The sequence below is a fragment of the Gadus macrocephalus genome, chromosome 20 (genome assembly GCF_031168955.1).
Source record: "Gadus macrocephalus chromosome 20, ASM3116895v1".
In the NCBI taxonomy this organism is placed as follows: domain Eukaryota; kingdom Metazoa; phylum Chordata; class Actinopteri; order Gadiformes; family Gadidae; genus Gadus; species Gadus macrocephalus.
In genome coordinates, this window is record NC_082401.1 from 11,001,381 (window position 1) to 11,017,042 (window position 15,662).

At 44.3% G+C, this 15,662-nt stretch overlaps 2 protein-coding genes across 3 annotated transcripts in view; one reads left to right on the top strand and one right to left on the bottom strand.

Annotated features, from left to right (window-relative positions):
- inpp4aa (inositol polyphosphate-4-phosphatase type I Aa) overlaps nt 1–1,480 on the bottom strand; it is an 18,860-nt gene extending 17,380 nt beyond the window's left edge. For both annotated transcript variants that reach the window (XM_060039448.1, XM_060039447.1), the window contains exon 1: nt 1,323–1,480. The gene's annotated coding sequence lies outside the window, so the exon portion shown is untranslated. The remainder of the gene's footprint in view (nt 1–1,322) is intronic.
- A 2,395-nt stretch (nt 1,481–3,875) lies between these two features.
- On the top strand, nt 3,876–13,595 carry slc9a2 (solute carrier family 9 member 2). Its single transcript, XM_060039844.1, has 13 exons — nt 3,876–4,391; nt 4,655–4,869; nt 5,072–5,320; nt 7,563–7,813; nt 8,334–8,551; nt 8,915–9,114; nt 9,331–9,420; nt 9,510–9,580; nt 10,187–10,354; nt 10,462–10,570; nt 11,762–11,878; nt 12,189–12,276; nt 12,580–13,595. The coding sequence occupies exons 1-13, from the start codon at nt 4,106–4,108 to the stop codon at nt 12,942–12,944; spliced, it is 2,427 nt and encodes an 808-aa protein (XP_059895827.1). The 5' UTR covers nt 3,876–4,105; the 3' UTR covers nt 12,945–13,595.
- Nucleotides 13,596–15,662: the final 2,067 nt, after the last annotated feature.

Genomic DNA, 15,662 nt, shown 5'->3' on the forward strand with positions numbered 1-15,662 from the left:
CTCAGCCCCCCGCCCCGCCCTGTGTGTTCTCTCTACCCTCACTCGGCTGGTTCCCCCACTAGATGATAACACCGATGTTGGGGTGTTTTTCTCTGATTCACCATCTCTTATTATTGATCTGTGTGTGGAGAGATGAGCTGACCAGGCTCCCTGGTCCCTGGTCGGGGGCTCTGCGCCGCACGATGGCATGCAAAGCCAACGGGTCTCCGCTGATTTATGAATTGTCATAAATCAGTGTCAGCATGGACAATCAAATATTCCGTATATCTACCACTGTGTACCTTATTAGGGCCACTGCTTCACTTACGAACGCTTCAGACACAAAATCCACACAATGAACAAAGAGTATCTGGTAACCCTGACAACTAGGAAATTGTACTTAGCATGATGCGTAACTGATGAAGATGCTGATGGTGATGACGATCCCATGATGATGGGAGATTCCTGGTAGTGCAGCTTTACTCTAGTTAACTCTATCGTTTGCTTACTACAAATAATAAACTCCATGCAATGCATGCTGGTTAGTCTGAGACCCAGCGAAATAAAGAAAAGAAAGAAAGAAAGAAAGAAAGAAAGAAAGAAAGAAAGAAAGAAAGAAAGAAAGAAAGAAAGAAAGAAAGAAAGAAAGAAAGAAAGAAAGAAAGAAAGAAAGAAAGAAAGAAAGAAAGAATCGCCGTTTACAATGTAAAGTGTGCTTACACGAAAAACCTAATCCTTCACAATCCAACATCTGCTGGCAGCCAATGGCAAGCGCAGCTGTTTGACAAACATATGATGTAACATGTTTGCTGTATGCATTTAAATGCAGAACAGTGTATACATAAATGATCTTCATAGATCTGATATTACACTGGTTTGGAGATTATGAATGTGGTTAGGTCCAGGATGTTTACTATGAGTCAGGGCCATAACGGACTATAGGAAGCGAGCGAAGAAACAGACTGAGGCCATAGGATGCACAAGGCGATTTCGCGACCTCTTGGTCCACTCCTAAATATAATCCCTTCTGTCCCTGTGATTTCGAGTAAATCCATTGACACTTGACACAATAACAAAGATAGCGTCATGATATCTGACGGTGCTCATTCAATCAGGGCTGCTGCTTAGCGATTCTTTATCTTGCGTTTCCTCATGAGATGCTTTAACATAGACAACGTGTCTACCACAAAAAAAAAGGACATGGATGTTTTGTAAATAAATGTATGTATAGCTATGATACCCTACAGTAGCTGAAATTCTCTATGCGCAATTAAATACATCACAGTGAACGCATATTATCTTCAAACGATGGAATACATCAACATCCACACATAAATACTTACGATCAGAAACCGGAGAATGTCCCATCCCAACAAGCGACATAAACATGATTTGTTTTCATAATGATGCGCATCTCGGGCTGCATTTTCGACGATGTCTGCAGTGGTAGAAGACTCGCCCTAGCACGCTGCCAGTGACACATTCAGACGTAATAACTCAGTTGTTAGCACCGCCCCTTTTCTCCAGTAAGACGTGCGCGCCAGTATCTCGTTCCCATGCATTCTCCTCTTGCGACCGTTACTGGCGAGAGAGAGGGCGGGACTTTCAGTTACACGGGTGAAGCTGCGAGGGGCACTTATTTTTACATTGTCAAAATATGTCATTTTTAGAGAGAGAGAGAGAGAGAGAGAGAGAGAGAGAGAGAGAGAGAGAGAGAGAGAGAGAGAGAGAGAGAGAGAGAGAGAGAGAGAGAGAGAGAGAGAGAGAGAGAGAGAGAGAGAGAGAGAGAGAGAGAGAGAGAGAGAGAGAGAGACTTCTGACAATAACTGTAATTGCTTTGTCATTTTCTTCCGAAAAATATACATTTGTATTCTCCTTGTGCTTGTTGTTCTTGTTGTTCTTCTTGTTTTTATTATTGTTATGGTGTTTTTATTATCCTCGCTCTGGGGGCTGTAAAGTGGCGTGCACCGTTTATCGGAAAGAAGTGAACGGAATTTGCGTTATGGTAGACCGGGATAACGCTACAAGTCAGTATCCTCTCTCAGCCCACGCGCTGTCATGGGCTGACCCATCGAAGCAACATCCTAATTGGACAGGCTTTGTGCAGTGGCGAACTTAGCCCTTTGGGGGCTCCAGGCGAACAGTAATTTAGGGGGCCCTGCATCTACCGGTCTATTGTACCTTATGTCGCATAATGAGATACTCCATACAAGGGATGAACAAAAGTCACTATCCTTCTTTCATGCAAATGTTAATCATCTATTTACAAATTGAGAATAACATTCAAAACAATAAGATTAGTTATGTTGACACATTACACTGACTGTTAACCTTATGTCATCATATACCTGAGGGTTTCCAGTAGGTCACAGCAGCTATATGCTGTGACCTACTGGAAACCTACTGATAGCTGATTCCAGCCATCAGTATTTTTCCTGTGCTCTTCAGACCTTTCATGGTTGATTAGATGCATTGCAAGGTTATTCCAGTGTTTAAATCCTTCCTCACTCAGTTGTTTTTGTTTTCCAAAAAGGCAACAACAAAAGCAAAAAAACACGGTCTGCACTCTGCACTTTCACTAGACTAACCAAGACCTGTTCACCCTCTCATCATTTTTCATTACTATGTAATAGTATGCTTTTGTGAATCTGCGGCCCTTGGGCCAGAGTGCTGGGTCATCCACTAGAATATGTGTGCGCCTGCCCAAGACACAGCAGCTTGGGCCAGAGTGCTGGGTCATCCACAAGAATATGTGTCTCGCAGTCATTGTTATCGTTATTGTCATCAATTTCAATAACCGAAGTGGAAGAAGGAGAATGAGCAATATTCACTACCAGTTGTGCATCATCTCCGTCAGTTTGTTGACACACGTCATTAGCATCGCTGCTGGCTGAGCCAGAGCCACTTGGAATGAAAGGAGCAGTAACGTGACGGCAAACGACGTTGACGGCTGCTCTTGCCGACGGCCCCGCTAACACTGCGGTGGCTGTATAAAAAGCTGGATAGCTTTGGCAGATTTGAAAGCAAGTCCTGCCTTTGGTCTTTCTTCTTCTTTTTATGTGACCCGCTTTCGTACGATCGCTTCATGTTTCACTCGATTTATGTCTCACTCGATTTCTCTCTCTCTCTCTACCGCTTACCGTTTTGAATTTGACATCATTTCTGCATACGCGTGATGAGCGTGATGCGCGTAACATGGAATAGTCCATGTAGTGCAGACTGAAGGGGGGTGCACACGGAAAGATCGTCAAAATATGAGTAATTAGACATCCCGATGCTACTATTGTGAAGAGATTTTTATAAAAATAATAAATATGGGGACAAAATATTTGCATTGGGGCATTTTGGGGGCCCCAAAAACCTTCTATGGGGCCTGGGGCTCCAGGCAAATGCCTGGTTTGCCTAATAGTACGGCCCGCCCCTGGCTTTGTGAGTCATGTGTTGATATATATTTGCATCAGCAGCATCACAATAAAACTTGCGATGCACGTTTTTTTCCTTTCAATTAATAAATCCAGTATTTAGATTTAGCTTTAATATGGATTCAGGAGATCGTAGGTGGAGATATAAGTGTAGCCCACATGTGCTACCAAATGTGTTCAATTTCGGCTGAATAAAATTAAAAAAACACAATTAGAATTAGAATTAGAATACTCTCTGATGCTAACATTCTTTTAGGAGTCATTGGATCTCGCATTCTAGTCTTACACGATAGGTTATTTGATTACCATAGTGGTCTTACGTTCCATTCAATCCAAACTACAACTGAAACAAACGTCCCTTCAACCGTATCCCGAAACTCCAACTGGTGTCGATGAAACTCGGGTTGAAACACCCACTCCCACACACCCATTATTTTCCTCTAGGTAGCGCCCAATAAGAACAGGTGAGCGGCCCCGCCCAGCCGCTATCGGAATTCATGCAGGTGTAGCATGCGACAGGTAGCCTAGTCCCACAGGTGTGTAGCCGCTGCTCTACAACGCATTTGGAAGACCAGTTATCCGGCAGTAGAACTGTTTTTGGATAACATGAATGAGGAAGTATGAGAACAATCTGGGAACTCTAATCAATCAACTCAGGGAAGCATCCACTGAAGGACTTGTGCATATCCTTTTCGCCTTTTAACATGTTTTGGTCAGGCGTGAAACCCAGGAGGGGTGTAGAGATGATCGCATTTGTAATCGGTGTTTGCACCGTTTTAAGTCTTCCGTTCGGATCTAATGGAGAAGCAATACCACAAAAACCCACGGGAGATGTCAGTATCATGCCCCCGATCAAACCTGCCGATGGACCTCAAGCCTTTCCCGACGCGGAGAAAGCCAATATGCCCGTCTTTACAATGGACTATCCCAGGATACAGCTCCCCTTTGAGATCACTCTTTGGGTTCTCCTCGCATCATTCGCTAAAATCGGTAGGTGATCGTAGGCTACAATGAACAAAGCAATTTAAAATAAGAAATGTTCAGGGATGATCAGGCCAACTGTTTACAGTGTGTTATTGACCAACTTATTCTTGTCGAAGTTTATATTCATATTCAAATGCAGTGATAAGAAATATAGGCTCCAGAGTGACCTCTGTTTTTTTACTTTATTATTATTATTTACACTCGGAAGTCTCCAACGTCTCTCTCCTTCTTTCTTTTAACCAGTTTTTCTTCTCCTCTGTTTGCTCAAGGCTTCCATGTGTACCACAAGATCACCGTGTGGGTGCCAGAGTCGTGCCTGCTCATCGCCATCGGCCTGATGGTGGGAGGCATCATGCACTCAGTGCACGAGGAGCCCCCCGCCGTGCTGAGCTCCAACGTCTTCTTCCTCTACATGCTGCCCCCCATCGTGCTGGACTCCGGCTACTTCATACCCACCCGGGCCTTCTTCGAGAACATCGGCACGGTACGAAGCCACGGTAGAATCATCTATCATCTCAAAACTATTTTTGTTTTGTTTTCTTTATTTTTTGCTGACTTGCCACATTCTTGTCAAACCCATCTCTGGCATTATTCACCAGCATTTCAAACTGAAATCCATACCCAGCACAGTACAGCGCACCCTTAGCCACCTCACCAATCCCCCTGTGGGTGTGCTCTCTCTGCAGGTGCTGTGGTTCGCGGTGGTGGGCACACTGTGGAACAGCATCGGCATCGGCATGTCCCTGTTCGCCATCTGCCAGATTGAGGCGTTTGGCGTGCAGGACATCAACCTGCAGGAGAACCTGCTGTTTGCCTCCATCATCTCGGCTGTGGACCCCGTGGCCGTGCTGAGCGTCTTCGAGGACGTGTCGGTCAACGAGCAGCTGTACATCGTGGTGTTCGGGGAGTGCCTGTTCAACGATGCCGTCACAGTGGTGAGTGGCTACCAGTGGGGAGGAGAGTGTATAGGGAGGGGTAAGGATGGGCTATTTAATTGGGAAGGAGTGTTGTTGCGTTCTGTTTGTGGCCCTTTTATTGTATTTGTTGCGGCCTTCTCTCTGTGTGATTGTAGAGGAAATCATGTCCTTTACTGTGGCTCTCCCCACAAACAAACCTGAGGCCAACGGAGAGGAATGCTTGTTGCTGCATGTTTCCCCTGTCTGTTTATCACCTGCATACCCTACGACATGCTGCTTATCATTGAGTCACAACAAACATTCTGTATAAGAGCGTTGGTTATGAATGCTGGACATCCAGAGGTGCATGGTAGAGGTAAACTCTTCATGTCACTCGGAAAATGAACATCATCTATTTGCATGCTACGTAAAGTTTAAACTGTATTGGTGGCACTGGCTACGAAATATCCACCTGTGTGAAAAGGAAAGAAAGTGGACTATAATGAAGACATGAACACTGTTTTTTTTTTACTCTCCGAACCAGGCAGATCGTGTTTCAACAGACATGTACCACACACTCGTTGTCTTCTTCTGTTGGTTGTTCTTTAACTGTATGAAGCGTAGGATGTATTATGGAATTCTTAAATATCAAGATTAGTGAGATTGGTGAATATAAACACTAGAACATGGACAGAGCATGAGTTAGTAGGGGGTTGTGGGGAATGTATGAGGATAAGGCAACACTAACAAAACTTTTTGGAGTGGGTTTTCCAGTTTGTTCGGAAGTCACCCAACCAGTTTCTGACAGAAGGGCGGAGGGAATACAATCATGTTAGCACTTATTCAAAACACATCATAGCTAGTGGTTCAACCACCTTGTGCATTTTCTAATGCATAAACTGACCAACCAAATTGCACACACAGCCACACATAACCCCCCCCCCCCCCCCCCCCCCCCCACACACACACACACACACACACACACACACACACACACACACACTAAAACAATGTTATGTTTTGTATTTATTCTTTAGATTCACTCCCTAAAATGTATCCTCAAATTATATGAGAAAAGATGGGGGTGGGGATTGCTCATGAGTTGCTCATGAGTTTTCCTCGGTGATTCTTCTACCTTTTGTGTCCTGGTTAATACTGTGAACAGGAGTAGTCGAACCCCTTTGTTTAGTACACAATAGCTGACCCAGGGCTGAGACCAAAGACAAACACTTTACCCAGGAGAGTGTAAACGTTGAGGCTTCCCTCCCACAAACCTCTCTGCTACTACATTTATTAGGTTGAGATTCATCATGTTGTTTCAAGACAGAACTTGTACGGGGTAATTTCATTCAGAGTGGACTTTTTAATATCCACACTAATATGGTCCAGTTGGACCAGGGATTGTGGTGCACCGTTCCTCTGGCATACAGTGTTTCGTGTTTGGACGGCGCTATGGAAGTCTCTCAAGTTTGGCTGATGGGTCCTATCATGTAGGCTGGGATACCGAATTCTCATGCACAAATCCTTGAAATAGTTATTATGGGAAACCCCAAAAACGTGTAACACTGATACTTATACTATAGCCATAAATTGGAGCAATGCTGCTTTAAATTATTATCAGTGATCTACGTCAAACAGAAGCATAAGAAAAGGTGATGCTTGTTCCGGCTCCTAATGGCTTCAGATTGAGTCATTCAAAGCCTTGCAGTAGAGGTGTTGAATCAGATTATCACAATGCAAACAGTGCAGTTTTGAATATCGTTTTTTAATCAATCCTTTCAGGAACAGATACAAAATCAGTTTCTTTTGACCCCCAACACCATATGTAGAAGATTGACTGTGTGGGTTGTTTATGCAGAAACGGAGACCGTGGCACACGCGTGCAATGGGCTATGTCGACATGGGTGTGATTTGAACAAACCAACATCTCCCCCATCAGCCAAGTCTGTTCTTGTAAATAACAAAACCACTTATTTTAGGGCGGCATCTACCGAAATTGTATTGGTGTGCTCTGGGCGGTTACTGGTTTCTGAATGCCCTCCGTTTTCGTATGTGCGTTGTGTATGTATTTTTGAATTTATTTCCTTTATACATGCTTTGTGTGACCCTGTTTTACTTTTCCTGTATCGAGGCTAATATGAAGCACTTTGTAACCTCTGTTGAAAAAATAGTGCTAAATAAATAAAGATAGACTTGCTTACCTTCTTACTTCTGTACACAACACCACTAGCTAGAGATTAAAAAAAGCACTTCCGTGGTGTTCTTTGTGTGTTTGCGTTAGGTGCTGTACAACATGTTTAGCTACGTGGCGGACATGCCGGTGGTGGAGCCAGTGGATGTATTCCTGGGGGTGGCTCGCTTCTTCGTGGTGGGGCTCGGAGGCATGGGCTTCGGCCTGCTGTTCGGCCTTGTGGCGTCCTTCACCACACGCTTCACCGGCAACGTTCGGGCCATCGAGCCCCTCTTCATCTTCATGTACAGCTACCTGGCCTACCTGGTGGCCGAGCTCTTTGCCATCTCCTCCATCATGGCGTGAGTACCGGGCCTCTGCCACGTGCTGCCCCACCCAAAACCTATCTATGACTCCTCTGACCCCGAAGCTTTAAAGGTGGAGGAAGAGGACCTTTGCTCGTACGCTTTCACTTTAGCGTCGTTGTTTATGTTGTATATTGTATGTTGTATTTTGTATATTTTACTTATTAGAAATAAAATATACCAAATACACTAGGCTAACATTACAATAATAGTTCATAATCTTAGATAACCCTTCTAAAAAGACTTGGATGTTTTGATACAATATCCATTTACAGTTGTGTTTGGTATTAGTGTTTTTTTTCTTTTTTTAAGGGACGTCACACAACACCAGAAACAATTCCTTTTTGTATGTGCATACTGCACTTGCGTATGCTAATAAAGCTAATAAAGCTAATAAAAATAGCATAATGGTAATAAATCTCTGTGTTTCCGGTTGTGATGAGTCAGTCAGTCCGTGAGTCAGACGGTTTGACCGCCACATGCACTGACAGTGATGTTGTGGTCTCCCGTCCGGCAGCATTGTGACGTGTGCCATCACCATGAAGTATTACGTGGAGGAGAACGTGTCTCAGCGCTCCTGCACCACCATCCGCCACGTCATCAAGATGCTAGGCTCCATCTCGGAAACGCTCATCTTCTTTTTCCTGGGGGTGGTCACCATAACGACGGAGCACGAGTGGAACTGGGGCTACATCATGTTCACGCTGCTGTTCGCCTTTCTGTGGAGAGGGCTGGGTAAGAGACACGACCACCTGTCAACCACAACCGGCTCTCGAACCACTCTTTCCTATTTCCTGTCTGTGTAGTTGAGGAACATTGCCGTTTTGGGACATTTTGGGACATTGCCGTTTCCTTGCTTTTAGAATTCATTTTTCTTTTAAAAATATGTTGCATTTTGCATATATTGCAATACATTTACTCAAACTTGTAAAGATTACCACTTGTTAAAACAGAATAAGCACTTTTTGTTTTCTTTTTTCTTTTGTTGCGTCATTGCAGTAATGTAAGATTGTACTTTATGCTATGCTATGAGTGTGACGGACTGTATTTTATGTTTTTAAAAATTTTAATTATTTCTGAAAAAATCCCTCCTCCTAGGTGTGTTGGTGCTGACCCAGATCATCAACCCCTTCCGGACCATCCCCTTCAACATGAAGGACCAGTTTGGTCTGTCGTACGGAGGCCTGAGAGGAGCCATCTCTTTCGCCCTGGCGTATACCCTGCCCGACAACATTGGCCGTCGGCAGCTTTTCATCACGGCCACAATCTGCATCATCATCTTTACTGTGTTTATACAGGTAAAGAAGGTTATTGTTAATAACATATAGTAATAAATTAAAACGGATCAAAAATGGTATTTCTGACAATTTCTTCTTTGTCGCAACTGGGTCTTCATCGCTATTCCGGAAAATATCAGTTTGTTGTTTTAGCAGTTAGCATTGCGTTATGCTGTGATATGTGTTTGAGTGGTGGCGCTTTGATTTTTATGTGCCCCATCTCTCCGTCTGTCATAGGGAATCAGTATCAGACCTCTGATTGAGCTCATCAACGTCCGCAGAACCAACCGCAACCTTGACACCATCAACTCGGAGATTCATTGCAGGGTACGACGGTGGCTTCATATTGACATGTAGACGTTTTCACAGCACATGTCAGCATGCATTATTAAATGGTCTTTGCTTTCTCCTCTCAGGTAATGGAGCACACGCTTTCTGGAATCGAGGACCTCTGCGGACAGTGGAGTCACTACTACTGGAAGGACAAGTAAGAACCTGCCCCCCCTACCCCACCATAGCTGTAAAGTCTGTATCTGTCAAATTGTACTGAAATGAAATTGGATATTACAAATGACGTAATAGAAAAGGCTAAATAAGGGAAAACTGGTGCTGCATGACGTCTATTTCTGTCACGAAAATGCCTGTTTAGTCACAAATTCAAAAAGAATCGGGGTGCCATGACAATGTCACTGTTTGAGTCTGTGTCTGGGGGGGGAATGGTGACTGTTGTCTAGAGTCTGGTCTCAGCTTTCACCTTCCTCAAACAAAAGGCCGGGCCAAGTCTTTCTAAAGCCCTTGAAGCTGGTCTCCTCTGCCTACTGCTTCCTGCAGGCTCTGTCCTCTACTGTGGCCGCTGAGGCAGATCAACTGTAACATTTGATCTCATGTCTGTTTCGGGAGATAGCTGTTGACATAAATTACTTTTGGATAAAAAAAAAAAGAAAACGTTACTTTTTCACACTGCCTATCCCAGGCTCCAGGTTTTGTTTTTAGGCCCCATTTTCTCTTTTTTTTGTGTTTTTTTTTAATAACGGCCTCTGTTTTTCCATAAACAGTGTTTGCTTAACTCTCCCGTTTCCCCTCTGCTCTCCAGGTTCCTGAAGTTCAACAACCTCGTCCTCCGTAAGATCCTGATCAAGGACAAGCGGGCCGAGTCCAGCATTGTGGCGTTGTACAAGAAGCTGGAGCTGCAGAACGCCATGGAGATCCTGGACACTGTGACCGGGGACCTCAGCGCAGCGCCCTCCCTCGTCTCTCTATAGTACGACACCTCCCGAACTCCACGCACCTGCCGCACGTCGAGGGTTCAGAGCTCAAGGGGGTCAGGATATTAACAGTTTTTCCCCCTCTGTGGCTCGTGTCTTTCAGCGAGGAGAAGAAGGGCCCGGCCAGTAATCCGAAGAAGAAGTTCGGGAGGGCTGACCTGAGGAGCATGCATGACCTGCTGTCCAAAAACATGTACAAGATCAGACAGCGGGTAAGACGGAGTTACAGTCGTGGGGATAACCAGAGGGAACCCTCCATTTCTGTTCGTAATGCTGTTTGTGTTAATGTAGGCTATATTATGGTCCGGCAAAGGTACCATTGAAGTGATGATACTTCCTCAGGGGTAGGGAACTAGAAACCGCGCACTGCAGTTTCTGTTTTAAATTGGAATTGGCTGGGGTGGTGACTCCATCTGTGTGGGGTTTTGCATAGTCACAAGCTGTGGCCTGTTGAGTCGGTTTCTACAGGTGACAAAACATCGATGCGACAAAAACTGGTGCCGAAAGCTTTGCTGGAAACAAAGGATGTATTGATTGTGAAGTTTCATTTGTATATTTTCTTATCTCGGTTTTGAGACGGTCTGGGTAAAACCAGAAACCTTGACCCTGCCTCCTATTGCTGAGAATGTTGCAGTTGCAATGACTCTTCCCCCCTGCATTTCACAACTGTTGTTGGTTTAAACACACAAGTTATCAGGCACCTTGGTGAACAAACTGCTCTGTTGGTTTGGGGCCCGTCGCTCAAAAGGCCAGACCTCAGTCTGTTGCAGTAATCTACACATAATCTACTTTCTCAAAGCACAGCCTTTTTAAAATGTCATCCATTCCAACAACAAAATCTCTTTAGTTTTGAGAGAACAATGAATACTTTTTTCAATCAGGGGATTTGTTTGTTTGATTAAGGGCTATCTCCTAATTGCCTGATGGGACTTCTAAAGAGTTTCTGTGTTGACACAGACTTAAGTAAAGAGAGGAGACGATGCCTATTGGAACAGGCAGTATCAGTCTAGCCTAGTATCCGGACTTGCTGGCTCTAAACAGAAGCATTATGTTCACTCAACTCTTGCAAACAGGTGTGGTCAGTCTCGGTTGGGCACGGTAGGCTTTGTTCCTAAATTGCCGCAAGAAATGGTTGTTGAAATATTCGGGGTCGACCTACAGTACTTTTTATGCTATACTGTCAAGTACCTGAGACATCCTTGATTGTCCTTTAAATCCCTTAAGTGTGCTAGAGGGTGCTTAAGTACCTAGAGTGCATTGGAGGGTCTAGGAATGTTGTTTAGGACGTTTCAGAGCTTGTATGTATTTCTTTACGGCCCTCTAGCCATTTCACTAGAATCTCCGCCATAGTCCTTCTCTTGTGCCTGACGTTTCCCATGTGCCTCCACCCTATTTGGGACCAGACGGTGGCGTACACTAACAAGAATGCGCTGCCCAACGAGAGCCAGAGCAAGGAGATCCTGATCCGACGCCACGCCAGCATCAGACGCAGCATCCGCCCCGGGAGCTTCCAGAACGAGGTAGGGCGAAGACACAGCCGTCACGGATAGTCTTAGTGTTGAGGGTGTTTCACCCTTTTGGTCGAAGACCAAAATTACTGGGTTTGATCTGCAACTGTCCACATCTGACCTGAAGGCGTCCTTGAGCAAGATACCTAAACACCTCCCTGCTCTTCAGTGACATGTATTTGATTTCATGTATTTGTAAATCACCTGGATTCAATGGGACTTATGCGATAAGATCATATCTCATATCTTAATATTGATTACCTGATATTAACGATATTCCTTCGTTTCATCTCATGATTTCAAATATTTTCCTTTTTACCAGCCGGTTCCAAAATCTCAGAAGTACTTCTCTTTGCCTGCCGGGCAGAATCTGGACTCACACTTCCCTTTCAAGAGACGAAGCCATGCAGGTAATATGACCAATCGGGGCTCAGACCTGTTCCTTTTGAGCTGTGCCCTGTTTCACAATAAGATACTATTAAAAACAAATCATCTTCACAAGATGATTATGATTATCATATGATGTAGCTAGATGGAGGAAGACAGAAAAAATCCATGTAAACAAAAACGCTAAATACACATTAACAGAAGAAAAACACAAGAACTAAGTGTATTCTGCAAAGCATGTAGTGTGAAGCAGAACCAGGAAAGGGGGAATGACAGGAAAGGATTTTGCGAGTTTAATCTTCCCCTTGTACCCTCGCTCCTACCAGACGACGAGGAGACCATGTCGGAGATGGCCCACCCCTCCAGACGAATCCGCTTCAACAGGCCCTCCCGCTCCTCCTCCAGAGCCATGGTGCCACTCCAGCGGATGGGCACGCTGACAGAGGCCTCCTCGGTGGACGTGGTGAACGAGGACCCCAGGCGACCCCACACTCCTCCCCTTCCCGTTCCACGCCGACACTCAGACAACGTGCCCGACGAAGACACTGAAAAAGAAGACGACGGCGCGGTGGAGCCCGCAAACCCGCCCACGTCGCCGTCTTGGGCCGCCGAGCCGACGGAGCGGCCGGAGAACCGCACGGTGCGGAACCCCCTGCTGAGGAAGCCTCAGTGGAACCCCAAGAGGCAGTGAGGGGCCTGTGGTGGGTCTCCTTGGCAGCAGGACTCCTGGGGAACATGGCTTTCTTTAAGGGGCCCCGACTGCCGCATGGATCCCCTCGTCTGGCTGCTGTGTGGTCAGACGAGCCAGTCGGCTTTAGTTACCAGCTCATCTCCAAAGAGACTCGATCCTTCGTGCTACACTGCCATTGGCTCATCCGCACGCATTCTTCGTTGCCAATGGGCGGCTGTTAATGCGTTGAGCCTGGAGGTGTTCAGACTGAGTGCATTCAGGGACTGGAGGCACTGAGAGGTGTGCACTCTCCCGTGGGAGAGTTTTATTTACTCTCGACATGTCTCAACATTTTCTTTTATTCTTCAAATACTGGGGTTCCTCACACCTGATCTCATGACCCACTTGTTGTGTAAAGTTGTCATTTAAATTAATTTAACAGTTTTATAGTTAATTATCTACCTATTGTATGTAGTGTATATAGTTGTTTTTAATTGTTTGTTAAGGCCATGATTTCAGGTGTACTAGTTTCTGATAATGTATGTAATGTAACTATGCAGTGAAAGCCCTCTTTCAATGTTTGTCTGTTACAACAGCGGCCCAAATTGTAAAAAGACCTGTCCAATGTTTTTTTTAACACTGTATTAGGCCTAATAAAAAGTGAAAATCCTTTTCAACTCTGTTCTGACTGAACTATAGACGGCCATAAGTCACTGCATTTTTTTCTCGCATTTCGTTAGGTAAACATCATCCTTTAATTGGGAGTAGTCAGGAGCACACCCTCTTGGTTAACCAATGATGTCGAGCCACCAGGCTCCCCTTACTGCCGTGTGTACTGACATCATTGGTTTACCTTCAGCAAAAGTATGCAGCAGTCTCCTCCTTGCACCCTGGCAATTAATGTATTCTTCCCCAATAGGCAAGCAGAGAGCTGTTCCCTTTGCAAGGTACGTTCAATCATTCCTGATTCTGCCGTCATTCATACCTGTGGACTTGCAGCAGAGACAAGGTACCCTTGAATCAGGGACTTATGTTTTAAGGTAAGTTTTACGTTTTCTGCATTTATTGTCAAATTATTGAATGATTGATTCTGGCAAACATCTGGGCAGCATACATTTTAAGGATAAATAAAAACATCTAAAAGAAGCAGAAACTTTTAGACCTATCTGTTTATTGTATGTTTTTATCTATTGGTCGACAAAATGACATATTTTATTCAAATAAAACACAGTATTTTACTCGTGTTTTACTCGTGGAATGATCGTGGATGTTTGACTCCCAGCAAATGGATTGGATTCGATCCCCAGCATCCACATCTTGGCGGGAGACATCATTGAGCCTACAACCTGCTTTACGTGACCTGGCATGATATTACGTGTTGCGTTGATTTGATTCTAAGTAAATAGTAATGTCAGCCTAGGCAACCAGTCACGTTCAGCATTCATTTGTGAAAGACAAAACATAAAAATATGTAGGCCTGCATATTATAAGGCTGTCAATACTTTTGTTGGGTTCTGTCGATTATATTGCTGAAGGCAAAATAAGACGGCTGTAGTGAGTTGGAGAATGTGCCGAAGAAACGCACAAAATTCAACATGGTTAGAAAGGTTTGGCGCTCCACTCAAGCAGAGGCGGTGTCCTCTTATTATGCGGAGCCAGTCCCCCTTAAACGACAGCTCAAGCCCCTTCAGATCCAATTGGTTAATGGATCTGAAGGTGCTTCGAAGCCGACAGAGCAGAGCAGTCATATCGTGGATGGAAGAAACCAAAACGAACCCAAACCACCAAAAAACATTATTTAACTTTTCTACTGCAAGTATTTACTCCAACCAAAGATATCTACAACAAAGATTCTCAAGAGTAAAACGTGCCCATGAGTTAATCCACTCAAGGTTCCTTTTTCTAGGAGGCTAGTGTGTATACTTACAAAGTGCAGTTTTAACTGAATAGTATGAAGGTGCTTTGAGGTACAGCTCTATTGTGGATTTGTTGTTTCTTTGAGGGCATGTTAGTGCCCTCAAGCGGTTTGACTGGGAACTTCTGGATTCGATCTTCATATCCTCAGTCCATGCAGTTGTTATTCTGTCTACATATAATAAATACTGTGCTCACTGCCATGTTGTGAACTTTTTCTACGATGTCGTAGAATATATGAAAATATGTATGAAAAGAAATGACTTGATTATTTGTATTTGTCTTTGGTAGTCCACAACTGATTCTGGTGGTTGAAATGGATTATTACTTTGTCGGTAAAGGTGATGGATTAGTCAGTATTTTTGCTTGCTGGCGGTTGAGCTCCCGGATAGGCCATGACCCGGTTCCTGTGTGAACAGTGCTGACTAAAGGTTTGTCAGCTTTTTATTTAAAATCCAATGTTTGCATCTGTGTATTTATCCAAGAGTAATGTAGCCTAGATGTTTTATTTTGTGCCTTGTCGCCAAATTTATTATGTTTTATGGACACGGTTTAACAGTCATCCTTCTAGCCCTCATGCAACAACTCGGACTACATATGTTTGTCCACAAGATGGCGCTCTAGTTATGCTATTGTATTAAGGGCTCTCCAAGTACCTAAATCATAAAAGCAATAAATGTTTTAATAGACTGCATATGGGCATACATTTACATTTTTACTTGTTTGTATTCATTTATGCCTTTCTATGCCGATTTCTAATACTTCTGGTATTTGGTTTTGGTGTCTCATAACTCCTGTGGTTCTTGTGGTCATGTTATATTCTAC